General features: G+C 52.3%; 8 protein-coding genes across 8 annotated transcripts; 4 read left to right on the top strand and 4 right to left on the bottom strand.

The window, feature by feature from the left end:
• Positions 1-1,114: 1,114 nt before the first annotated feature.
• Positions 1,115-1,873, top strand: AB675_12 (putative prolyl 4-hydroxylase 3; the record flags this gene model as incomplete). The annotated part of the gene is made up of 2 exons (XM_018141180.1): positions 1,115-1,293; positions 1,336-1,873. 2 exons carry the CDS (start codon positions 1,115-1,117, stop codon positions 1,871-1,873), a joined length of 717 nt encoding a protein of 238 aa, XP_017994714.1.
• A 1,115-nt stretch (positions 1,874-2,988) lies between these two features.
• Positions 2,989-5,475, top strand: AB675_11 (Galactose oxidase; the record flags this gene model as incomplete). The annotated part of the gene is made up of 3 exons (XM_018140896.1): positions 2,989-3,976; positions 4,057-4,103; positions 4,201-5,475. 3 exons carry the CDS (start codon positions 2,989-2,991, stop codon positions 5,473-5,475), a joined length of 2,310 nt encoding a protein of 769 aa, XP_017994727.1.
• Positions 5,476-10,045: 4,570 nt separating this feature from the next.
• On the bottom strand, positions 10,046-11,450 carry AB675_10 (uncharacterized protein; the record flags this gene model as incomplete). Its single annotated transcript, XM_018139811.1, has 2 exons — positions 10,046-10,474; positions 10,521-11,450. The coding sequence occupies 2 exons, from the start codon at positions 11,448-11,450 to the stop codon at positions 10,046-10,048; spliced, it is 1,359 nt and encodes a 452-aa protein (XP_017994722.1).
• A 1,240-nt stretch (positions 11,451-12,690) lies between these two features.
• Positions 12,691-13,636, top strand: AB675_9 (uncharacterized protein; the record flags this gene model as incomplete). The annotated part of the gene is made up of 2 exons (XM_018150583.1): positions 12,691-12,946; positions 13,002-13,636. 2 exons carry the CDS (start codon positions 12,691-12,693, stop codon positions 13,634-13,636), a joined length of 891 nt encoding a protein of 296 aa, XP_017994712.1.
• A 472-nt stretch (positions 13,637-14,108) lies between these two features.
• Positions 14,109-15,401, top strand: AB675_8 (uncharacterized protein; the record flags this gene model as incomplete). The annotated part of the gene is made up of 1 exon (XM_018149498.1): positions 14,109-15,401. One exon carries the CDS (start codon positions 14,109-14,111, stop codon positions 15,399-15,401), a length of 1,293 nt encoding a protein of 430 aa, XP_017994723.1.
• Positions 15,402-16,146: 745 nt separating this feature from the next.
• Positions 16,147-16,787, bottom strand: AB675_7 (uncharacterized protein; the record flags this gene model as incomplete). Its single annotated transcript, XM_018148412.1, has 2 exons — positions 16,147-16,566; positions 16,620-16,787. The coding sequence occupies 2 exons, from the start codon at positions 16,785-16,787 to the stop codon at positions 16,147-16,149; spliced, it is 588 nt and encodes a 195-aa protein (XP_017994715.1).
• Positions 16,788-18,421: 1,634 nt separating this feature from the next.
• AB675_6 (putative polyketide hydroxylase) lies at positions 18,422-19,459 on the bottom strand (the record flags this gene model as incomplete). The annotated part of the gene is made up of 2 exons (XM_018147333.1): positions 18,422-19,275; positions 19,321-19,459. The coding sequence occupies 2 exons, from the start codon at positions 19,457-19,459 to the stop codon at positions 18,422-18,424; spliced, it is 993 nt and encodes a 330-aa protein (XP_017994724.1).
• A 665-nt stretch (positions 19,460-20,124) lies between these two features.
• AB675_5 (Benzoate 4-monooxygenase) lies at positions 20,125-25,096 on the bottom strand (the record flags this gene model as incomplete). The annotated part of the gene is made up of 5 exons (XM_018146258.1): positions 20,125-21,193; positions 21,243-22,789; positions 24,223-24,325; positions 24,381-24,541; positions 24,605-25,096. 5 exons carry the CDS (start codon positions 25,094-25,096, stop codon positions 20,125-20,127), a joined length of 3,372 nt encoding a protein of 1,123 aa, XP_017994708.1.
• Between the last annotated feature and the right edge of the window lie 414 nt (positions 25,097-25,510).

The following is a 25,510-nucleotide window of genomic DNA, read 5'->3' as shown; positions in this document are numbered from 1 at the left end:
TGTATCAGCACGGATTCAGTATGTTGTGCGGCTTGCAAGGACATTTCTGATAGGTTCGGACTCTCGCATTTCCGCTGTCTACAATGGAGAGGCAGCCAGGTTCCTCTCGCCCCATCCGCCTTCTCCTTTCGAGCACAATTACCGCGCAGCCCCCAAGTTTAGTTGCACCACAACCCCGCAGCACATGTAAGCCAATGTCTCCAACAACTCACACAATCTGGGGCCGTCGCTCGTCTTGGCCAGAGCTGCTACGCTAGCGCGAGATATCTTGTGGATTGTGCGGTGTATCAGTTCTGTCCATTCCGGACCGATGGTCTCTTGGATGTAAGACCTGGCACTCTGATCAAGGGGCATAGCCAAGACCACCCGCCGATCCCAGGCTTGAAGCTCACCATTGCACATTCAAGTCTTACTGCAGATCAGCGCTCCGACGAAGCACTCCATCGCGCAACTAGCCGAAAGTCGCTACGGTAGCGAGGTTGTAGCATGGACGGTGCGGAAGCCTGGCTCCCACCATTCAGAACTCGACGGCATATAGCCTGAAAGCTACGTTGTACCAACGAGGTGTCGCTGACATGTCTCGGGACAATACACGAGTCATGAACGTTGACCGTGGTATCGCGCATACAAGTGTCGTCAGCGAACACAAGGAAAGACGAGCATGCACCGCTAGGGCCTTCTGCTCAGGCGTACTCGTCGAAGTGGATCGGTAGAGCTACGAGCATATGACGCCGGCCTACCATCAACTCCGGCACTGCAAGATGCGTGCCCAGTGTTCTTTGTACGCCTACCTTCAATCTACTTGCTTCGGAAAGGTACCGCTCTTGCTAGAGACGTCTCTTTGCCTCCTGCTGGGGTGGCTCGGTCCGTGATCAGGACCAGACTGCCGCATCCTAGACGACTATATCGATTACCTGGGCTGCATCCAAAGCACGCGACTGCTCGATAGCCAGCTCTGGTACTGTCCGATACACGAGGATCTGCAATGGTAAGTCTGGGGTTGTACGTGTGGCAATCACTTCATGCTCGGGGAGTTGACAAAGCGTAGCTCAAGTCTGCGGTCTTGGTTGTGGCATGCACCGTGTCGCTCTGTGTCGGCTCAATATGGCCTGACATGGTGCAGAAAGCTCTGAATGTGAAAGAGCTTGTGCAGCAGTCGTGGCAGCCAGCTACGCTCGAGAATATATGCAATGATCATCAGTACACGGTCGAGATCATGTCTCTTGATCCGCTCATCATCTACATCAACGGGTTCTTGTCTCAAGGCGAGACAGAATACCTCGTGAAGAGCAGGTAAGGCTTCAGCGCTTTGCAACGCTAGATCTGACAAAACAGCACGGAGTACACCGGACGGCGCTCGAATGGCGATGGGCAAACCAGCAACGCGCCGAAGTCATATAAGGTATCCAAGAACGATAGTATCATGCTCTGCGTTGGACAACGAGCACTGGACTTCCTGGGTTTCCTCGAGCATGATGACTTTGAGGAGCCTTGGTTTGTGAGGTACGAGCCGGGACAGAAGTTTGGACTTCATGTTGAAAGCGCCGAGGCGCCGTATACGGACGAAGATGGCAGCCTCTACAACAAGCTGGCCACCTTCTTCGTGTATCTCGAGGCGGATTGCTCAGGCGGCGAGACCTACTTTCCTTTTCTGCCGTCTGTTCCTTCTGACGCAAATGGGAACAAGTTCTCGAGGACTGCAAGCGGGAAGGGATTGGTGTTCCGGCCGATACGTGGAAATGCGGTCTTCTGGCTGAACAATCATCCTAATGGTACTGTGCATGAGTCGACGGCGCATATGGGCTTACCCATCACGGAAGGCAAGAAAATTGGGATGAATATCTTTACAAAGCAGAGGTGGGTTGCCCAATAGCTCGAGCCAGACGAATCAGCGTGATCAGTTGACTGGACGTGCTGTTCCAAACGCACTCATCGAGAAAGTACAGTTCCTCGTAGCGTAGATGTGAAGCAGCGGTTGAAGAATGGATAGGCACCCATGAGCAAGGCATAAATTAAGAAGTGCCTTGAGGTCTCAGATTCCACAACCGTTGTTCAGAGACGCAGAAGACAACGATAGTACTCGATAGAACACTTCGGCGGTAGTGGGCACGTGGCCGGGATCGGCCTGATGAGAATTGGCCCGTAGCTTGAGCTCGAGCCGCGGTTGAGTATGATTCGCATGTTTCGGGCTGCCGAAAACCAAAACCGAAAGGTTGTGCTAACCAGGCTGTACGGCAGCCTTACCATGAGGGGATGCCACTCGAAGATGTGCAATCACGTGCCAAGTTTCAGCTTGGCACTTGGTAGCTTGGCGAGACGCGTGAGCTCAAGCCTTGTTCAGCCTCAGCTGACTTGGCGAAATTGAAAGCGCAACCCTCTCTTTTCTGTACATGCGTTGGCCTTCAGCTCTTGCACGTGGCTCAAGCCGTGGTCCGCTTCGAGAAGGACGCGTGGAAGGTGTATCGCTCGAAGCTGTGGGTAATGACAGGCACGTCAATCGCGTGGCCGTCACTTGGCAGACCGTCCGTGGACCTCACATACTCTGTACGGGACCGAGATGAGCAGGTCGATGTACGAGCGACGCCTTCGTATGTTTCAAGAGCTTCCTCTCGACCTGCCATACCAGGCTGCCTCAGCAGTGGCGGGCGGCAACCCTTTCTCGCGCCTTAGGCGCGAAGGCACGAAAGTCCACACGACAAGCCACAACTTTACGAAAGCTATTCTGATCGCAAAGTCAAATGCCTCAGCACGCGGATTTGTGTACAGCAAGTGTTTCGAGCGTATCTGGTTTATATATAGCGTCAACGCTCCCCTAAACTGACGCGGATGTCCATTAGCCTCCATACTTGGTTTCGTGCTGTGCTTACCACATGATTCACAGACAATAAGTCTAATATATCGTACCCGTATACAGCGCTAGGGCTATGCTATCTTGCATACTACAGCACGAGCTTTGGTAACAAGCTCTTAGCCGGGTCTCCTTCAATGATGAAGACATCACAATCCCTTGGTATACTTGCTCTTTTTGCTCAGGTGAGGACATCTTCCACATCGGCGAGATCAACCGAAGTAATACAGACGCAGAATGCACTCACAGTGTCGAGCAACGTAGGGTCGCCGGACGACTCTTCCAAAAATGCGCTCGTGAACGCACCAGGATGTTCAGGCTTGCTTAGCAGCAACAACAAGCGCATACAGTCAAGCGGCGGGACCGAATTCGCTGTGACATGCAATTCTGACTTGCCCGAAGAAATGGGAAAGATCTGGAGCGGCAACAGTGTATCGCTCGCCGACTGCATCGAGCGTTGCGAGAACACAACGTCATGCACAGCTGCAACGTTCAAGGAACAGGCAAGGACGAACTCGACGAATTGCTTGCTACAGGCAGTCCTTATCGGCCGAGCCATCAATCCTGCGCCACGAAATGGATCTTCACTGGCTTACAAGACAGCAGATACGAAATGCTCAGCACTTCTGGCGCAAGGTGGACGAGTACAGCTACCAGAGCGAAGAGACTACACTTTACAGTGCAAGACCGACGTAATACCTGAGACCGCGCTTCGCTCGACTTACATGGGATCGATGAATGAGTGTCTCATAGCTTGCGACACCGAGGAAGGCTGTGCTGCGATATCATATCGAGAGTTGGATCAGAGGTGTACTCTCGCAAGCGCCGACAAAGCGGTCAGATTTGTGTCAAGCAATGCTACGGACGTAGCCTATCTGACGGCACTGGATATCACCAAGCCTCTTGAGAAGGAGGTCACTGGCAGTTGGGGCCGCACGATCGACTTTCCAGTTATACCAGTCGCCGTTGCGCTTCTACCAAACTCACAGAAGCTATTGGCTTGGTCTGCCGACTACGAGGACGATTACACAATTACGTACAACAACACAGAGCAGATTCACTCATTTCGCCGAGATGGACATCTCTACACAACATGTCACGGTCGAGAAGGTAGCCAATACTCATCACGTAAGTTCTCCTGGTGGCCAGGGCCTCCTCACTTCCTTCCTCCTACTGCTCCTCATTCCGCCACCCGCATACCTGCCCAGTGTCCTTCCTGCGCCTTCTGCTAGGTGCTACGATCAGTGTGCTCGGGGTTAGTGCTCGGACCAGGATATGCTAGGAAAGGTCGGGAAATGTGATTGAGCCCACGGAGAGCCTACTTGAAACGACCTTAGCTGACACGTCCGCAGAACATGTTTTGCCCTGGGATTACCTTGGACGCCATGGGCCGGATGATTGTCTCGGGAGGCTCGACAGATAAGCCAGTCAGTGTTTATGACGCCGACATTGGGAATTGGACAGCTGCATCGCCAATGCACATCGGACGAGGCTATCAATCTAGCGTGCTTACCTCCAACGGCGATGTGTTTGTGCTTGGTGGCAGCTGGAGTGGTCCCAACGTGACCAAGTACGGAGAAATCTACGACACCAGAGCAGATACCTGGACAGAACTTCCTGGCTGTCCAACGGCGCCAATGCAGACACAGGACAAGAAAGGTATCTATCGATCGGACAATCATGCATGGCTCTTCGGCTGGAAGGACGGCTCTATCTTCCAGGCCGGGCCCAGTAAAGCGATGAACTGGTTTTACGCCAACGGATCGGGCAGTTATAGTCCTGCGGGCCTTCGAGGTGACGCCGAGGACAGCATGTGTGGCAATGCGGTCATGTATGACGTTGGGAAGATCTTGACGGCTGGCGGCTCTCCGAGTTACGACAACACTGTTGGCCACTATGCTGCCCATCTCGTCAGCTTGCCCAGCGCAGCCAATGGATCTGTGGATGTCAGTCGGGCGCCAGACATGGTCTATCCACGCGTGCAAGCGAATAGCGTGGTACTTCCGACGGGCGAGGTTTTCGTCACAGGAGGACAAGCTTTCTCAGACATCTTCACCGACTATCAGGCTATCTATTACTCCGAGATGTTCGATCCAAGGACCAAATCATTTCGACTGCTCGATGCTATGCAGCCTATACCGCGGACGTATCACTCGGTCGCGATACTTCTGCCAGATGGAACAGTGTTTACAGGTGGCGGAGGGTTGTGCGGGCCATGTCGCTGGAATCATCTTGACGGAAGTATCTACGAGCCGCCATATCTATTCAAGGGCAATGAGTACGCAAAGCGACCATTTATTACTCGCACAGGCACGGACGAGTCGACGACAGCCCTAAGCTTCACAGCTGGAGCAGAGGTAACGATTACAGTTTCACCTCCCGTCTACTCTCAGGCAGGACATACGTTCGCAATTGTGCGGGCAGGCTCGGCAACGCATAGCACGGACACGGATCAGCGAAGGGTGCCTCTACGGCCGATATCACAAGCACCAAATGGGAGTGACGTCCAGTATACAGTGCAGCTTCCCAGCGACTATGGAACGTTACCAGCAGGATGGTATATGCTGTTTGCATTGGATGATGACGTGCCTAGTCTTGCGACCTGGATCCGGGTAGCCTTGCCGTAGGCGCTCAGCACTGGAGTAGATCTCACAAGGACAGCTATGCTAGGACTATACTCACAAATAGTCAGAACCAGGATCAATTATCCGTTTCTCTAATCACAACCTGAGCACACTAATTCGAGCGATGCAACGATGCCAGCCGTATAGATACACGCCCCAGCACCACCATTACTATCCTCTATCCCTCCGCAATCACTGGATTGATAGGCATAAATCATGCAGGAGGAGCATCCTTGCAGATTGAGGTTGGACAATTCGAAATTGACCGCCTTTTGCTCGTTTCCCGAGAGGTTCAGACATTGACCACTGGAAATGGCGGCATTGGCGAAATTCGAGCTTGCTGGACACGAATTTGCAGCTAAATCATTGTAAAATAAAATCGTGCCGGAAGGGACTGGGCCGGCAGACGTCGTCGTTGCTATAGTGCTAGTCGTCGTCGTCGCCGTCGCGGATGTTGTTGAGGGCGTCGTAGAGGGCGTCGTCGACGTCGTTGTAGAGGATGTTGTCGAAGGCGTCGGCGAGGGCGTTATAGAAGGTGCTGTAGAAGGTGTTGTAGAAGGTGTTGTCGAAGGCGTTGTCGAGAGTGTTGTCGAAGGCGTTGTCGAGGGTGTTGTCGAAGGCGTCGTCAAGGGCGTCGTCAAGGGCGTTGTAGAGGGTGCTGTTGAGAACGTCGTCGAGAGCGTCGTGGAGGGCGATGTCGTGGCAATACTAGTAGCTGTAGTTGCTTTAGTAGTGACTTTGGAAGCGGTGCTCTTCCCCGTCAAAGGGCAAGGCTAATGGCCCGAGTCAGCGTCAATGGCTTATAAATCGGCGTCGCAGATGGACTTACCTGAGGTGTCTCAATACAAGAGCAGACTCTGGAAAGACAAGCAGAGCCTTCTTCTGCGCACTTGATCCATGCCGCAAGTTCTTGTTTGGGACTGACAGGCTTGGAGGCTGGTTGGCAGCCCTGTATCTTGCTCGAAGCGGTAGTCGCAGTAGTCGTGCATGCGATAGGATATGCAAGAGAGCAGAACTCCTGGGCTATAGGATACTGAGCGACCTGACGAGCGACGTCTGCGTACGGCTTTTGACTGCAACAATTCTCACGCTTGTGCAAGGAGTGACTGCCTGCATCCGCAGAGGAGAATTGCCAGACGAGAAGCAGACTGATTAGACTCATTAAGGCCATATTGCCGATATAGAGACGTCAATGGCTCCGTCGGCAGTGCGAAGGTAGTGCGATATTTCGTCTCGAACTCGAGGATCAAGCCGTGATGTCGAGGCTGGGAGGTCACCGCGTCGGGGCGCTGTGCTATTGTTACACTTATTATCCTCACCTGAACGGTGCGAGCAGAGGCACATCGGTCCTTATAAGACATCAGGAGCAAACATCGTTGCCACAGACTCTTCTCGATTTAGAGATTTGATTCGGATCAGATAGTCTTTATCGAAGTTGCTTGCTGCGCTTCAAAAAATGAAGCTTTATTGAATGTGTTCAGATTCGTCGATAATTACAGCCAATCATGCATATTGTGGCCGCCAACAGCAGATGATACCACTCGACATGCCTATCGCCAATCGAATCAACTTCTGAGCCGAAATCTGATGCTGAGAGAAGCAGCATTCCTATCCTGACGCTCACTTTAAGGGTAGTGGCATGTAGTGTAGTGACCCTACCAAAGTGTGTGTGGGTCCCGCCAAAAAGCAGCAAAGCTTGGTCAAAGCTTAGTGTGGGCTTGAGTTGCTCGACTAAATTGACCAATCACGGATGATGTAAATTTGAAGATTCGTCACACCTTCGAGCTGACCTGACAGCGTTTCACGTCGTGCCCTGCGCAAGGAACCATCTTCAGGCACGACCTCGGCTATGCGGCTGTCGTAACGCTATCAGCATACATGTTAAAAGCAATGACGTTTCGCGTACACAGACTATCGCCAGCCTCGAGTCAGAGACTTACCTTGTACTTCCCGAATAATTGCACGGCCTTTGGCGAAAGATCGCTGCGGCCGTAACCCCATCGTCATTCCCAGCTACTCACGGCGCTCTGCTCTACACCCCTCCGGCTCTTCCGTCAGCCAGCCGCTTGTAGCATGCCATGTAGTAGATGAATGGGCGCCAAGTGACCGTGCCTACTTGCCCTTGTGCCTTCTCCCGCACAAGAGTCTCGATGAACAGTCATAACCTGGCAAGAGGGATGGAATTCTGGAAATGGCAGGGGTCTTACAGTCGAACTAAAGACGCCAGGAGGGCTACATGAGGCTTTCATTTGGAATGCGCGCCTTCACTTGGGAGCAACCGCCTCTGTACGCTGTGATCGACAGTGAATTTCGCATAGGAATATCAGCTTCAGCCTCGGACAGTAAGTGTCAACAAGGAGAAAGGGCTTTGTGCGGCCGTTACACTCGAATTTGTCCATGTTCTACACGATATATCTGAAGTCTTCGATCTCTTTTGTGGTCTCGTCGACTCCGTCCAGGTTTGTGTGGTTCCGCGCATCGACAGAACGAGTTGCTTCGGGGTCTAAGTGACAGCCTTGTCGTTGGTCGCGTCTTTTGTTGGCTTTCGTCAGAGACAGGCGCAAAACAACAAGCAATGCGATTGCTGAAGCGTTGCAAATAAGTATTGCTGTATACGCAGTCTGCAAGGTTGAGGCCGCTCGTTAGCAAAGACACGTCGTCCAAAGAGGCTCGCGATGTCGTCAAGGAATAACTCACGCCATACTTTGGAGCTTCTGAAGCGACGAAAACCTGAGGCCCAGCCCAATTACCTCCCGCATAGGCCACCGCTATCATGGCCATTGCGGTCGACTTAGCAGTGAAGCCTGTAACGTTGCTCGAGGCAAGCGAAAGCAGAAGGGGAAATACCGGAGCCACCGCCATGACAAGCCAAAGTCCAGCAAGTCTTGTCAAGTGAGATGGCGCAGGGACCAGCTTTACCATTAAAATTCCAGCCAAACCGATGATCGAAACGGCTGCCATGGTATTTGCGCGAGATCGCCTCACATGAGACGTGACAATCCACGCCGCAAAAATTGCGACTAGTTGAAAGACGGCGCCTGGAATCCCCAACAAAATCGTCCTATCTACGCTGTAGCCGAAGTCGCGAATAATGATAGTCGAGAACTGATGGATAGGTAAGCGATATCCTGAGAGAGCCGTCAATACTCCTACCGATGTCAGTCCACCATTGGGAACGCATATAACGAACGTGAAAACGAAGAACCACCAGACGATCGGGTTGCAGAGTGTAAGTCGCAGTTGTGAAGTACTGTATCTCTTTGTCTGGGTGGTGTGTTGAAAGAGTTTGGGGCGCAAAGCCGCGACTTGACGCTCCCAGGAATTCAGGAACTCTGCGGTGCCAGGTGTGTCGGGCAAGAAGAACCATAGAACAGTGGACCAGCACACTGTCAGAAGACCGAGAAGAACAAAGAGGATCTCAGCAGCATTAGCCGGAGATTGAGACCACTGTGAGATGCGGCAAACTCACCTTCCAATGCGAAAATGTCCCATGATATTGGAGAATGCCATAAACAATCGCCGAGCCGGTGATATTACCTAGCGCATTGCCAGCAAACCATAGAAGATGTCTTGTGTTGTGTTCCTTAGGGATATACCACATGCTCGTTATCAAGGAGAATCCCGCGAGATAGCACTCTCGAGTGCGCCTAAAAAGAAGCGGGCAACCACAAGGCCCGCGAAGCTTGTGATGCTGACGTGCAATGTGAGCACGATACCCCAGGCAAAACTTCCAGGTCAGTGCAAGGCTGTGAGAAGTTGGCACCGAACATACACTAGCATGCTCAAGTATTTGCCAATGGGGAAGCGAACAAATCCTGCACAAACAGGATACGACGCCACCAGATAGCCGGCATAGAATACGCTTGCTGCCCAGCTGTACTCTTGGTCTTTAAGAGACTGGAGACATGGTCAACACTTGACCATGAATGTCCCGCGGGAGGAACGCGAACCAGGTCTGTTCGAAGCCCCATGATGGCGCCATAGGACAATGCAAGCTTGTCGAGGTACTGTAGTCCATATGACACAATAAGAAGTGGCATGAGCCTGTTGAGATTAGCCAGTAAGCCACAAGTTATAGAATGAGAACAACCAACCGGCGGTCGATCTTGCCTACGAGCGTACACTGCTGACTGGGGGTCACCACTGCGTCGGCGCGACATGACTGGATGCACACTGTTTTGTCGGGTTGCATCTCCTTTCCGTAGCCTTTCGCTACTCATCAACGCCCCAATTGGCTGTTCATCGACAGGCAGGAGGAACGATAACTTGCGGCCTCGGTTGCCCTTTATCTCTTGCACCTAAGTCGAAGCAACAAAGAGATGTCAGTCGCGTCTGACTGGGAGGTCTTCTCCGCACGGAGATCCCTCCAACAAGTCTGAGGACTTTTTCGGCATTTCGATTGCGGCAAGTGGCCGAGCTGTTAGACTTTACGATCGACTCGATTGCCGCGGTCTAGATCATTCGGCAATGGCGCGTACGAATGCTAGCTGGCGTTTGGCTCCGACTCAGGACATACGACCAGCGCCACTGCACAAGACTGTGGAAGTGCGTTGAGGCTCAAGATTATGCAACACTATTCACATCCGTTACAGGTGAAGAGCGACCGTACAGTTCCAAGAGATATGCAACCATGACTGTTTCTCTTCACGTCCCTGACCACCCCAAACACGTCCTTGAGAACTGCGTCTGCAAGGGATTCTCGAACCCATTCCGTGTTTGCCACATCATTCGTTTCAACTCCAGCAATAAATAGCGACCATTGAAATCGCTCGAGAAGCTGTACAGATCGTGTCCGGACTGCGAAGCGTGTGCAGGTGAATAGCCCTTTGAGTGCTTCCTGTATGTCCTCCGGAACAGGCGAAGCACCAAAGGGCGACGAACGGCATCGATAGTGGTATATCACTATGGCGTGATAGAACGCCACGGCGACAAGTCTCATGGTCGATGGTTCCGGGACGTCTGAGTGACGGTGTGCCATAAGACCAAACATCCAGCTTTCCCTCTGAAAGGGTCAGTTCGTCACATAGCACGCTGGGACAGTAACATACCACCCTGATTTCGCGAAGTTGGTTCTTAATGCGAGTACTGGCTCGCGAATCGTCCTTCCTCTGTAGACTGTAGCAATTGACTTCGTGATGAATCCAAATAAGCCGATAGTATACTTCAATCACTGCGGCCTCACGACGAGATGCCAGCGGGAAGGCTGCTTGAAATCGAAGCCATATCTTCTGCCAAAGCTCTGCATTCTGCATTGCGACATTGGCAAAGAATCCAGCATATCCGCTAAAAGCTGCAAATCCATCACGGTCGAACAAATAGCAAAGAACTCGTGATACCAAAGCCTTCTCGATCGCGTCTTGTGATGTACAGTCGTCGTCTGCTGCGCCACAGATTTCATCTAGAGAGAAAGCCTTGACATAGAGTAGGACCGACATACTGAGATCCTGCAGCTCCTTGGCAAACCATCGTTCCCGCCTCAGCCAGAACTGAAACAGATACAGATATGTGAGCATCGTCTCTAGGTGATCCCTAGCTGTTGAGAATGTCTTGAGACGAACTCGAAGCAACTCAGACCCTGCCTCGAAGTGCGTGAGTGACTCGGAAGGCGCCTGAAAGCTGACTCTCTGTTCCACGCAGAGCTCGGCGTGGGATACGGCAAGCAAAAAATGCATTGCTATTGGGAGCTTCTTAGCGTATTGGCTGAAGATGAAATGTGCAGACGTCGGGGAGTGTCTCGTAGATTTCAAGCCGGCAAATATCCTCTGGAAATAGACGAACGCTGTAGTGTCGGCCACGTTGCTGAGATAACTGGAGTTGGTTGTGCGATTTGACAAAAACATCATGTGCTGCGTCAACAGGCTGTACGAGACGCTCGTAGGGACATTCTGGAGTCCAGGAGCTGACTCAGTATTCCTCAAGTTGTGGGGTGTTGTTGGCGTAGAGGTGAGTCGCTGCTCTACTAGGATGCCATTGACCATGGACGAGTGGTTTCTTACAGACGACGGCTCTTCATCACAAGTCGACCTGACTGCTGCATCAAGAGGCTTAGGTAAGATCTGGCAAGGGAACCACTCCGCCTGTCGACTTTTTATAGGGCCGAGTCCTCGCCTTCTCTGGGAAATGGGCTCAGCAGTATCCCTCCACTGACATGGGAGCTGTAAGCGAAGGCACCTTCTGCACTGCGGACGTGCCTCGTCGCACTTCACTCTTTTCGTGATACAAGTCTGGCAGCCTGCAGCAGCCAATTAGAGGAGCTTGTTGAGCTTTCAATCAATGTCAAAACATACCATTCCTTGACCGTCTGCCATGTTCTACACGTGGTCGGCGGGTGGAAGGAACCTCTCGGGCGCCGTTGTTCATGCTAAGCGCATCCTTGGCGCAGACTTAAGTGTGAATGCGCCGTTCACGGTGTCATCCATATGTGAGAATAAAGATCTGACTCGGATCACCCGCTAAGATAGTTAGAGACTTGGCTACATATAGTTCGGGATGAGGTCATACGGGTGGACGCGTCACGGGGTATTTCGGAACAGTCTCCGCCTTGTGTGTAGGCGGGGAAACTCAGCAGCAAAGCATACAGCACTTGATTGCCAATACGAACTCAGCGACTCGCGTTTCTCTCGGACCCTACTAAGTATATGGGTAAGATACGATGAGAACCTACTCAGTAGGACATTCTACACAGTGCAGCTTCCTAGCGATCTCGGAACGTGACCAGCAGGATGGTACATGCTGTTTGTGTCAGAATGACAGCCTTGCAGCCTTGCCAAGGCCTACAACTTGATAGTATCGGAGGTCGGTCAGATTCTCCTTACCCATCTGTAAGTAACTATAATATATCAATCAATAGTTCGCATTGGTCGATGATGTGCTCAGTCTGGCGACCTGGATTCAGGTAGTCTTACCATAAGGGCCAACCACTTGCGATGATCTTTACCGATGGACACCACTTGTATGCCGCCGCTTTGCCGCTTCTACTTTCTAGGAAGCGTCCCAAAATCTTGGCTCACTACAGCCGGCACGGAGTGGGGACTCCGACGCCCCATCCGAAAGACTCTTATTACGCTTTTTGATTCCCTCGGACGTTATCGTCCCCACAACGGCCAAGCCAAGTGTTGTGCAACTCTGCTCAGGTGTCGCCACTTGCTCGCTCATAAGAAAAGGAGCTAGCAGTAGCCATGTAACGCCGTGCTACCTAAGTTGAATGCGAGTGTACAGATGGCGTGGCAGCGTTTGATTCGATTCGTGGACGAGTCTGGCATCGTGGGCTTCGGCGACGCTTGTGTGAACAATGGGGACGATCTCCTTGATTCTGTACGAGAGCGAACCCTATATGCTATTAGACTGGCTGGACAGGACCCGTTCACGCTAGTAGCGACTGACGACAAGGTCAAAGTCGTAAGACTCCTCGGTGTACTCGACGAGCAACATGTTGAAGTCTTCAAATGTATTGGTCTCAATTACATGAAGCACAGTGAGTGCATTCTACCCATGACTGAGTCGCTGGACAAGCAGCTAACGGGTTTTAGTTCGAGAAACTGGTCGAAAGGCTCCTGCTTATCCGTCCATGTTCATGAAGCCTTCCTCAGCTGTTGCGGCGTGGGACGCGAACGTCGAAGTTCCGACAGTCGCGCAGGGCAAACAAATCGATTACGAGGGCGAATTGGCGGTCGTGATCGGCAAGACTGGCAAGAACATCTCTCGCGAAGACGCCTTAGAGCACGTTGCGGGCTTCGTGTGCTCTAACGACGTTTCGGCCAGGACCTGGCAGCGAGACCCGGACTTCGCCGGTGGGGTGCCTCAATGGTCGTTTGCGAAGTCCTTTGACACCTTCGCCCCTCTTGGTCCTATGCTCGTTTCGCCCAGTGTGGTCGGTTCTGGGAATAAATTGCATCTTCAGACGTTCGTAAACGGCGAGAAACGTCAGGATTCTAGTACGGAAGATTTGTTATTCGACGTGCAGTCTATTATCAGCTTCCTCAGTCAAGGCTCGACTTTGAGGAAAGGTACAGTCATCATGACTGGGACGCCAGGTGGTGTAGTGTTGGGCCTGCCAGAACCTAAACCCTGGCTACAAGACGGAGACATCGTGGAGGTCAGAATCGAACAACTAGGCAGTTGTGTGAACAGAATTGTCCACGAACCGGCAAGGGCTGTACTTTGAATCTCTGCTACTCCTGCATACTCAGCCACGTCAATGTCGAGCTTCATCTTGACCGGTAACCAGGACTCTGTAAGCGCCTCGCGGCCGAGACAACACGTTATGATACACGGACACCTTAAGCGTCTTGCCCTGCTATCACTGTGATGCAGCATGAAAACGTAATTGCTAAAGAGCGCCGAGCCTTAGCTCCGGCAGTGTATGCGATTTGTGTTTTACGCACCATGGTTTCGTGGGCCGAGGCGAGATGGAGTTTCTCATCGGCAACCCCAGCAAGCCACGTGTGCCGATTTGGGAATGGTGCCTAGTGCACAATTTGAACGCGGCCGAATGCTAGACTACACAGACAGGTACTCTGCTTCGGTTGGACGCATTAAGCCACGAGGTATAGACTGGCTTCGGCGTCAGGCACAGCGCTTAGATCTTTACGAGCAACCTACTAGCCAGTGCCTAGGTCTTTCCAAAGTACTTAGGCATGGAGAAATCAATGTCCAGGTCGACCAACTGGAGGGATTTCATTCCTCCGACAGACTGCAAACGAAGCATCGAGCTCTCTCATGCTGATGCTTATAGATGGGCGGATTTGCGCTGCGAAGATTCATTCATAAAGGAATGGAAAGAGCATTGGATGCGGCTACACCAGCAGCCATACAAGGGAATTACCAACGATGGCGTATTGGTGCGTGATCTTTTCAATCTAGCCAACGAAGGGGACGATCACGGCGCGCCTATCAATGACATGGTCAAGGCTGCCGCCAAAATCCTGTCGCTGACCGGCTCGACAAAGAGCAGTGTGCTAAAGCTTGGTATCGATGCTCAAGAATGGCGTGCTTGGATGAACCCAGAGATCTATTTATCGCGACACGGCATGCGGCTTGAAGAGACTTCCGAGGAGATTATCATTGCTGTACACAGCCTTTTACGCGCCAGTCTGTCCCACGCTGGCTACACAAAAATTCGAGGGTGCATGAATATCAATCATTTCCTTGGCGAGACCGTCAATGGGACAGGTGTCCTTAACGTTAACTCCTATAATTTCACGCTTTTTGGAACGCCTTCTACGTCCGAGCCATGGGGTTGGCAGATATTTGGTCATCATCTGAGCATGAACTGCTTTGTACTCCGAACGCAGATGGTGATCTCACCTGTATTCATGGGTGCGGAACCTAACTGCATAGATAGGGGGCCTAACGCTGGCACTGAGCTCTTCGTGGATCAGGAGCAGACTGCACTAAAGCTTATATCCTCATTCACGGAAGCTGAGCGCTCCCGTGTCTGTGTTTACCAGGAGCTTCAAGGCATTGAATACCCAGGGTGGCGATATCACAAGGCAGATCAGCGTCACCTGGGAGGTGCTTTCCAGGACAATCGTGTCATCCCGTATGAAGGAGAGTTGGTCTCAACGTTTTCATCAACGCAGCAGGACATTATCCGCAAGCTTCTGACACTAAGTCTCGACTATCTTCCTGAAAGGGTACTGGCTATTAAGCTTCGCGACATTGAAAATCACTGGGATGCGACATATTTTGCTTGGATTGGCCACTTTACTCGCGACGAAGGGTTCTACTACAAGATACATTCACCCGTCGTCCTCATCGAGTTCGACCACCACTCTGGTGTGTTCCTGAACAACGCACTACCTCTGCCATTTCATATTCACACCACAGTAAGAACTCCGAATGGGAACGACTACGGCAAAGCGTTGCTAGAGCTGTATAGGATTGCGGGCACGACATCATCCGGGTCCGATATACACGCCTCTCGATGACATAATCTCAAGGTGCCGTTCCGAAACCCGTGATCGGGATTAAACCACGATACCATTACGCGCAACACATGTCGTGCCATGATAGCTGAGATACCGAGCTCCACGAGACTTGCTCTCCTGTCGAAACACAACTTTCACACACCGTGAATTTGCACATAGTAGGCGCCGAGGAGGCGTCTTTGCGTGTACTTGACTTGCTATCCTCAAAGAATTGCGCACCACACAAACGCGATTGTCTCGAACCGTCTTGCAACCAATCAACGCCCCCCAACATAGCACCACGAGCGCTACTACCATGTGACCAGTGTACTCCTCGCTGGCGTTAAAGGGTAGATGTCGATGGACATGCGATAAAGCTTGGCGTCCCACGCCCGGGGAGTTCTATCTCTATAGCTAGACAGCATCGCCCTTCTACCAGCATTCTCAGAGGAAAGGGGCGTAACCCTCCTACCCATATCTGTATCTCAGTATGATTGTGGACATTCACTTCCCGGCAATCACACTTGCCAAAGCATCGATATCAAACGGGCCGATGGGTGGACGATCTGCCACGCTGCTATCTTCGTAATTGCATCTACCACTGCCTTGACACAGGATGTCGTATTCCCGATGCCTAAAGTAGCTTTAAGATGGCTTCTCGCTTGGCGTCTGACCCCCAAGGCGACAATAGCGGCTGCGACAATCAAATGTGACTCATTCTCTTCGAAAACAGTCTCATTGGCCTTTACGATGAGGTGGCCCCAAATCACGGACGTGGACGTCTGAACTGCTTCAAATGAGCTGCTTGCAGCACTGGAATCTGACATGAGCGCTTACACAGATCCGTAAAGTACTGGTCCATTAATCCGAAGATTTCAGAATTACCAACCCCTGCATAGACCTTCTGACGTAGCTGCGCGCCTTTCCTGACGTCTTCCTCTCCCACAGTGGAACCACGTACAGATTTGACGGAGGCGTACTCTTTTCCCTTGCGTTGAGCGACTCCAATCATGCCATAGCACGCCGGTATGCAGGTCGGCATGCCCACGTATGGGAATATGATAGTGATCGCTTCTTTCATCCGAAGGAACACGTGTTCTGACTCCTCAGGCGTAGAGTTCGAGGTCAGACTGTCGAAGAAGCGCCCAACAACATCGGCTCTGTTGACCGCACAACAGGCTGCTGCCTGTCGCCACGAATCAGCCCGATTTCAGAAAATGCGCACATATAGGGACTCACAATTATAGTATATGCCAGGTCTTTCAGCAGAGTTTGGGCAGAGACCAAATCTGAATTTATGCCCAAAAACAACTCCTGATCGTAGGCTCGAGCGGATGGCGAGATATTGGTTGACACATACTCCTTATCCCAAGCGGACATGAACTCGTTGGTCTCCCAATCCACCATGTTGACGTTCCAAAAGCCCCAAGTTGAAGGAGAGAACGGTCTATACCAACAAGTGGTGCGCAGGCACGCCCAACAAGATTTCGCAGGCTTTCAAGATCCAACGACTCAAAAGCTATCGCCGTTCTGGCTGTCTACGGCATGACGGTGACGCAGGCTTGCCGTGAAACTGAAACAGTAACGATGGTCGGAATGACTATCGGACTCTCCCCAATGCTTGGCCCTTAGCACGTTAGCGTACCCCATGCTTTCGGCATTCCAACAATTGGAGTCCGGTTCCGATGGTTGACAGGGGCCGAACCGTGCTCATAGAGACTGACGATGTAGTCAGCATGTCTTGCCTACAGCTTGTGTGACACACGTCGCTTACCATGGCGGAAGGCAATGCTACGCGTGCTTTGTGCGATAATCGAAAACTATTGTCACCCAGAGCAATCTCTCTGAGACCTACGGAGGGACAGTAAAACTGTGTCTGGTCATCAAAAGATAGCTCTAGCGTATAAGAGGCATCTAGCGATATAGTATTGTCTTTCGTCCGCCCACAATGCTCTCAGGCTAGGAGGCCTCGAGCGCTATGCTCAGTAACCGAAACACTCCCCGAAAATGAACAGATCTGCACCCGTTGCGTTTGATAGAGCTTGACGGGAACCGCAGCTCTCTTTCTTGGCAAGGCAGCACGAGCGATGCGACAGTACCATGTCACTGAGCAAACCCTAAAGCAGGCAAGAGGCTATCGCGAAGCTCCCGAGCCGATGGAAAGTCACCCCACACGTGCAGTATGTGCTGATCAGGCCGCAAAAGCACCACTCCCTGCTCTCCAGGGCTCATATGGAAAGCAGATAGCCATTCCAGACTCGCATCGTGCCAAACGAATTCGAAATCCTTTCCCAAGTACACGGTGCGAATTGGTGGCACAGTCTGTGCTGCCTCCGCGAAGTTGTGCTGCAGTATGTCCAAGGTCGTTGTCGCTTTCTGAAAATTTGATGCGGTCGTAATGAGAGTGAATTGCTTAAGGTGGCAAAGATCTAGGGTAGAGTACTGTCGTAAGACCTTGTCCTCTGCTGAGAGTTCATAGACGTGGTCGAGATTAACAGCGGGCACATGGGAAAGTACAGCATCGTTTAATGGTTTAATCCACAGATGAGGCAGCCTCGAGCCAGCTGTAAATTTGGGCTGGAAATCTGAGGACTTCGTAGGGCAGGTCGATGTCCCATACGAATAGCCGAGGTGAAGATTTAGCTAGTTCGCACGTCAGCAGTCAAAATCTCGGGCACTCTGGCATGATTCCAGGCCAGGACGGGACTGAATGAGACGGGTCGGGGGGATCACCGGACTTACGTTGTCAAAGTTGCAAGACAAGGCATCTAGTCGAGCGGAAGCGTCTGCGTCACTGCTTCCACCATGTTCCGCGAAGGTTCGAATCCGCCGGCGAGCCTCATCTGCAGTCCCCAGGTGCAGTTTCAGAGCACGAAGCATCCCATGCAAACGGATACCATTGGTGACGCTTTGCGCCGAGTTTGCGACAGCAACAGGACGGCGCTCCGTTGAATAGCTGCTGAGCAAGTCCCGATGTGCAACTCCATGGTGTATGGCCGCAATCTTGTATGCAAGATTATGTGCGTCTCCGAAACCAGTGTTTAGCCCGATGCCAGCGCTAGGGGGAAGGAATGTGCAGCATCACCCACCAAAAAGCAGTTCCCCTTGCTGTATGTGTATGCGATTCTGCTTTGCAGAGCCCAGGGTCGGAAACTGTCGATCGTGAACGGTACCTTTTGTCCGATTGCGATCTCGACGAGCTTACGACATTGCTCTTCGTCCCACGTGCTGATGGGATGTGTGTTGACATCAAAACCGTGGATGAGAACCTGCTTCTTTGATAAATCGTACCCGATCAGCACCCCGTGTGCTTCAGGGTCCAGGATGTTGTACAATATCCTGCGTCTATGCTTGACGAGGTCTGTGAGATCAGCGCTGATCTCGATGGTCATGAGCATTTGTGGTGTGCTCTGTTCATCACACTCAATGCCTAGCAGCTGCCGCATCTTGCTTCGCGCACCATCACATGCAACCACATGATTTGCCCTCACAATGTACTGTTTGCTGGTTGCACGTTCTTGAATCGTCACGTCCACAACGGCCGGGCTTTGGACGCAGCTCACCAGCTCATGGCCCTTCCTGATCTCGACCTGGCCTCCCAGGTGCTCAAGTAAGTGTTGCTCAGTCATCGGCTGCGCTACGTTGTGCAGTAACTCCGGTGTCACGTCCAAAGCACCCGCGTCGCTCCTCTCGTAGGGATACTGTCGTAGCTCCTGCCCTGCCAGGCTGGTCACAACGCTCACCGTGCGTCCCTCCGATCTCTTTGTACCTCGCTGCCTCAGGCTCGGGATGTCAACTCCAGCCTGTCTCAAGATCTCTAGAGCTCGAGGGCCAAGAGCGTGTGCTTTCGGCGCTGTGAGTCGCTGAGGGTATTTTTCAACTATGAGCGACTTGACTTTTACATATCAGTTCTGCTCCGCACCAGCTTGCCTTCACGCACCTCCTAATTTGTTCAGAAGAACAGCTGACAATAGACCGATCGGTCCGGCGCCTATAATAAGCACAGGAACCACATCATGGAGTGGCATGGGCCCATTGAAAGCGGGCGATGCGACATCACCACTAGGAGAGGAGGCCATGGCCACTGCCGTGAGCATCATACTTGCGAGAGATTCGACTGCCTCAACTGAGACTGTGTTCTGACGCCATGTACTCGAGAGTGCTGCGAGCTTGGTTGAGCGTCGATATGCGAGGGACGGAAACCATTGGTAGCGGGAAGATTTGGGGTCCCGATGCGGACACCCAAGCCCAGAAAGGTTGCGCCGGTACTACTCTTATTTGCCCTCCAGCCGAGCGTGATGATACTTTTTCACATTCGCAGCAGCCGAGGTGCATGGGAGTGGTTTGAGTGGGCTCGAAGCTTGTCCCTTCCGGACTCAAGGAGTTGGGAATTAGAACGCCCGACAATGCCCAGCCGTCGGCCGCGTTGATACCCGAATCACAATGTGCCACTAGCTTGTATATAGCCGACCAGGCATCACTCGCACTGTCTGTATTACTATACTTATACGAGCGCGCTTGCTCAACCAAATGTCACAACAATGAATGCAGAGGATTGTCCAGTCAGCTCATGTCGAGACTGAGTTTGTACAACATGTCGACGAACAATGGACGCTATGACCCAGCGCGTGGCCAAACGTTTCCGTCTCAATTTCGTTGCTGCCGCGTCGTAACAGACACCATGGGACGTGTACCACTTTGCACTGATCGCCCAAGGAGCTAAGAGTTCGTTCTCTCGAGCTTCTCACCTAGGTCCGTGCCAACGTCGGCTGGTCGCCTCGAGCTTCACACGTATTCCTTCTGTGAGTCGCGAGGTCCTCGACCCTCCGTCAAGAGTGTCAGTGCAGGCTTGCTGAACGGAATGCGGGTCTTCGCAGAGTGGCACAAGAAGGCCATTCGTTGAAGTGACGCATGGTATTCCCGTCTTGGTGCAAAGGAATTGCTGCAGAATTGGATCGTCTGGCTCCAACTTGTCGAGGACAACATCCACCTGATTGTTCGCCTGATTCATTGCTGGTTGCGAATTTACCTCTTTGAACATCTTGCCTATACTCAAGCTGTGCAAGACTATAGTGACGCGATAGACAGCGGCGCTCCACCAGACCGGACGTAACTTGACATCTCCACAACGCACCAGTCGCAGTATCTGGCCACAATGAAATACTGCGTGCTCGGCATCTTGTATCCAACCTCTCTGGAGGACGCTTGTGGCTCTGGGCTCCACTGTGCTCTCGCGAATAAATCCTTCGAGGTCGCTGAATGAAACGTATACGTTCAGGCTGATCAGGTGATATGTAATCAAAGCCGCGTCCTTGACAGCCTGTTCTCGCACGCCGCGTGGGTGTACCTCACAATACAATCTGTACCAACGATGAAGAATGCTTTGAACTTCAGTGACCCTTGCAGCCTGCGCTGCTAGAGAATGTGCAATGCTGGAGAAGGTCGCGTGCGAATCTCTTGGGACGAGTCTCAAAGCCTGGCGTGCCTGAGATACTAGGCCGTGGATTGGATACAGGAGGAGCCGTAGATGTAGTGGTTGAAGATCGTTCTCCTTCACATCAATCAGATCCTGTAAGAATAGCGAGAAGAGCTGATCAAGACCGAGCCGCGGCTTTTGCAGATATTGGGCTACAGCTTCGGCATCTCCCGTAGCAGAGGTTGTAAAGCATGCTCTCCATGCTGCCGCACTTGGGGCCAGCCATAGATGCTCTGAGGAGGGAAGCGAAGCCTGTAAATCAGTGACACTCATGCTAAGAGGAGTCTCATAGAAGAGGCTGATTTCCAAATCTGCAATTACCCACAGATAGGCCAGTCTGATGTAGTTCATGTCAGCAGATATGATGCTTTTAGGCTCACACTAACCTAGACACGTTTTCACGATCTATCCACCGCTCCCACACGGTATCAAACTTGTTATGACAATCCTGTGCGACGCTGTTGGCCAACGGCGTCGGGCTGAAAAAGTCTGCCTGCTTTATCATCTGAAGCAGACGGTCAGTATGAACGAGAGACGCCGTGTTGGTGAAGAAATCTGCATGATGACGCGCGGAGGGCGCGAATGGCAACGCTCGAGAGTCATGGTATAGGAAATAGTAACTTGCCCCAATGAACATTGGCCTCTGACACGTCGATAAATCCATGTGCAGCCGACTGCCGCTGAATGCCGCACCAGAGATGTAGACAAGGGCGCAGTGAAGCACAAGGCTGCGTCTGACTGCACCACTTTCTCTTCCAATCCCATCCAGTATCGCATGTTGGCAAATTCCTAGGAGGACGGTGGAGAATGATCTTGCTTTAAGAGCGGGATCTAGCATGGCCCCGAGGGCAACCATCAAAAGCAGAAGCGTCGTCGCGCCCCTCTCATTACTGCTTGTGGCCAGCTTGTTTGGATTGAGTGAAAGTGCCGGGATTGATGGTGTGAATGGCTCAAAGGTAGTGAGGTAGATCTCTAAGTACCTCCGCAGGGACTGGCTCGGAGGCAGCAACATGAAAGTCTTTGCTCGTCGAGCTGTGGGACGTTTCTTCGGTATCAGAGCTGGCACGAACATGTCTGTGTCAAGATCGGTGCCGCAAAGATCTTGACTAAGTCGCAACAAATCCTGGAGAACGACTAACATCCATTCTCTTGTCTCTTCGGTCAGATCAACCTGCACGATGCGCTCGTATTTCTGGAACGTTTGTGTTCTCCATTCTTCGATGGAATCGCTCCACGGCCCCTCGAGCGAGAGCAAGTCCGACGGAGTAAATGCCTCAATCTCGATGTCTTCCGCAAGGGTAAAGTGCTGCACTGGTGTGCACTTGCAAATGCTCCAACGCGGCAACTCGGGGACGATCTCTGGGTGCTTTATGCGCTCTGGCTGGAGATTGTCGGCGCTTCGAGCGTTTAAGCGCGAGTCCATACATATGTCGACAAGGTCGCTGGTATTGCCGATTTCGGGGTTGTCAAACGGTTGCGCCAGATCGAAGACGTCTGTCGATACCATGTAAAGTCCGTACAAAGCTGCTTCAGGCGCCGTGTCCAGCGCGAAGAAGTTTGGTTCCAGATCTGAATTCAGGTTGTCCATGGCCGAGTTGCCTCTGACGAGATTGTTATCCAGGTCCATCACGTAATGGAATTCTGGAAGGTCTTGCCAAGAGAAATCGTCCTTTGTCCCAAGAGTGTCTGGAACAACAGCCACTGCGCTGGTCACCGGATCCCTGCATGCCTCTGATGTGGAGAGCTCATGATCCATTCTATTCAATCGCGGAGTGTTTGTGCTCCCGACGAGGCCCAAGTCTTCGGCGTCGGAAACGCTGGTGGAGGCTCTGGGGTCGACTGCGGGCGTGGACACCGCACCATTAATGAATCGTTCTTGACTATCTGCACCGCCAGATAAGGTGGAGGCCCCGAAAGACCTTGACTGCAAAGGCTGGAGAGGAGAATCAGCCTGTACACTGGTCGGTCGGGGTGCGAGCTGCTGCTGGCCAGCAATGTCGCCATGCACGTCAGGCGGGTGTAGGGATGGAAGTTGCTGTCTTGACACTGTCCGAGGACGAGGCGTGCCGCTGACACATTCCAAGCCTTTCGACCGACACCGCCCACATGGGCGTCCATGATCGCACTTTGTCTTGCTTCTCGCGCATCCCGCGCACGCTATGGTGGTGCGACCTTTGGATCCAACTCTGCTGCCAGGCGTCTCGCTCCGAAAATCTTCACCCGCAGACTCCATGGCGTCTTTAATCTCTTCTTGCGTGTGGCACTGATAGTGTTTCTGTATCACGTCTCTGTTGCGATTAGCATATCAGTCGTCAGACCTGGCCGGCACCGAAAATCTGAACATATAGGCTTACCGCCTCGCGAACGAGATATTACAGACATGGCACTGGAAAGGAAGCACCTTTGTGTCTGCGAGGCTTCAGTATTGCAAACGACGCGAAGATGGGGAGGATGCTACAGACGAGTGAGAATATGGCGCTGAAGGTGCTCATTGCGGCCGAACGCGCGGCCGCAGTACGGGCAGAATCCCATTGCGACCGATGTCAAGCGGCGCAAGGGCACACTTGTGACTCGTCATCGGTGAGCAAAGTATACAGAGGTCAGATCGCCACGCTCTACAGAGATTGCGCAACAATCCGCCGGAATATGTGAAGAGAAATTTCGAGGAAGGAGATTTCGGAATGAAGACAAAGCCGCGATGACCAGGTGCTGCTCAGGGCCTTTACGTAAGCTTGGAAGGCTTAAATCAGAACGAGGGGCGTCAAATTAGCCCGTGCGGGGTCCACACAAGCTGAACCTGGGGGTTGTGGCGGAGCATCTTCTACCCATTTTGCTACCTTCTCAATCCCATACTGCGCTGCATACGCCAGTCCTCCATCCAAGCCTCGTACAACTGCAAGGCTAGACCGGACGCCTTCTACTATGCTGCTCCGAAGACTTTACAGACAGCTCTATTGTACTGCATGCCGGCCGCCCGAGTGGACGAATGCAGCAATCGACAATGGCAAGCTATTCGCACATGACGCTCAGCGCCTGGACATCGGCTCCTATTCTGTACTCCGTGATCGCCGAGGGGCACCACAATGAGCCACGTAGAACCATTCACCGAATAAAATAATCAAATGCAGAGCCTGGCGAGGAAAGCCAAAGGATCGGAGCGTGGCGCTTCAAAGACGTCTTTGGTGGTCTATCGGGGCGATGGCGCTGTTCAGCCTACCGAGTTGAGGCATTACCGGGCTTCCAACCCAGTCAGCAAAATCATGCACGACCGTCGAGAGAACTTCACCGCAAGACTTAGTGTTTGCTGGCCGATTTGTCTTTTCATTTCCTTGACCGCACCAGAATTTGACAGTCATCGACATTTACAAAGAAGCCCTCACTGCGCTGCGGAGGACTTGGTGACGCGCTCTCGAAATCAAAGAGTCGAATGAATGTGGCCAGAGTCTTCACCATTTCATAGGTCGCGAATCTAAACGATGATGAGGTTAGAAATTTTGCCGATAACCATAAGCGGGCATACTCACGCTCGTCCTAGACACACGCGCGGCCCAAGAGAAAAGGGATGAAAATGTGTCATCAATTCTTTGCTGTCAGCACCCAGCCATCGTTCAGGATCAAACTGGTCCGGCTGGTCGAATATACGTGGGTCCTTAAGTGCGCAGCCTAGCGGCGAGCTGATCAAGGTCTAGGCCAGAGTCACATGTCAGTATGGATGGACCAGAGTACAAATTTAGACGATGAAACGTACCCCAGCGGGCAGCCTCTGCCCGCAAATCGTTCTGCCGCCTTCCGGAATAACGCGCTCCAGCCCGATCGAGGATGTTGGGAACATGCGCTGTGACTCGCGGATAGTTGCCATGAGATAAGGAAGCGCAGCTGCAACACCCCGTGGTGCGACCCAGTCCGCCGGTAAGTCACCAGGAAATGCGGCATCAAGCTCTGCTTGGAGTCGCTGACGGACGTTGTGATTCCTCGCAACGGCGTCTACGAACAGCGTCATCGTCACAGCAGTTGAGTGACTACCAGCGGCGATGAATCCGGTAGCCTCTGCGAGGATAACATCGTCATCAATAGTCTCACCCGTATCAGGATCTTTCGAACCTGACAGCAAGCTGACTACGTCCGCCGTTGCGTGGTCAGAATGATCTCGTTGTTTCAAAGACGCCTGTGCAAAGCTCGACAGCTGAGATTTTGCTTGGCCAAGAGACCTGTAGAAGTTATCGATTGGCAGGTAGGCCATAAAGGGTCTCATCCAACGAGGAACCGTCCCAAGAGCATTCCATATCGATGCTCGGCTGGAAATGGTGTGACCAAGATTTAGGTGATCCAGCCCTCTTGCGCAGAATCCGAATCCACCTGGCAATCCGAATGAGAAACTCCCAATTGAATCAAAAGCAAGCAGATTCACTAGTGAATCCCAAAACGCACCCTGAATCAGTATCATTCGAACTTTCGCTTGCCTATGGCATGGATAGACTCACACCAAAGAGCGATATTGATCTGTCCTCCTGACTCAGGTCTCGAGCGCTGTCTCAGCTCTTGCCTCCACTGCAGTAGAATACCGTCCATTCTGGCCTCGAAGCGAGACAAAGAGCTCTCCGAGAAGGCTGGCTGCAGTATCCTCTTCCTTTGGGAATGCTGACGAGAGTCGCGC

The sequence above is a fragment of the Cyphellophora attinorum genome (assembly GCF_001299255.1).
Source record: "Cyphellophora attinorum strain CBS 131958 chromosome Unknown Contig51, whole genome shotgun sequence".
In the NCBI taxonomy this organism is placed as follows: Eukaryota; Fungi; Ascomycota; class Eurotiomycetes; order Chaetothyriales; family Cyphellophoraceae; genus Cyphellophora; species Cyphellophora attinorum.
The sequence above is the reverse complement of the archived record's forward strand: the minus strand, read 5'-3'. Positions and strand labels throughout refer to the sequence as shown.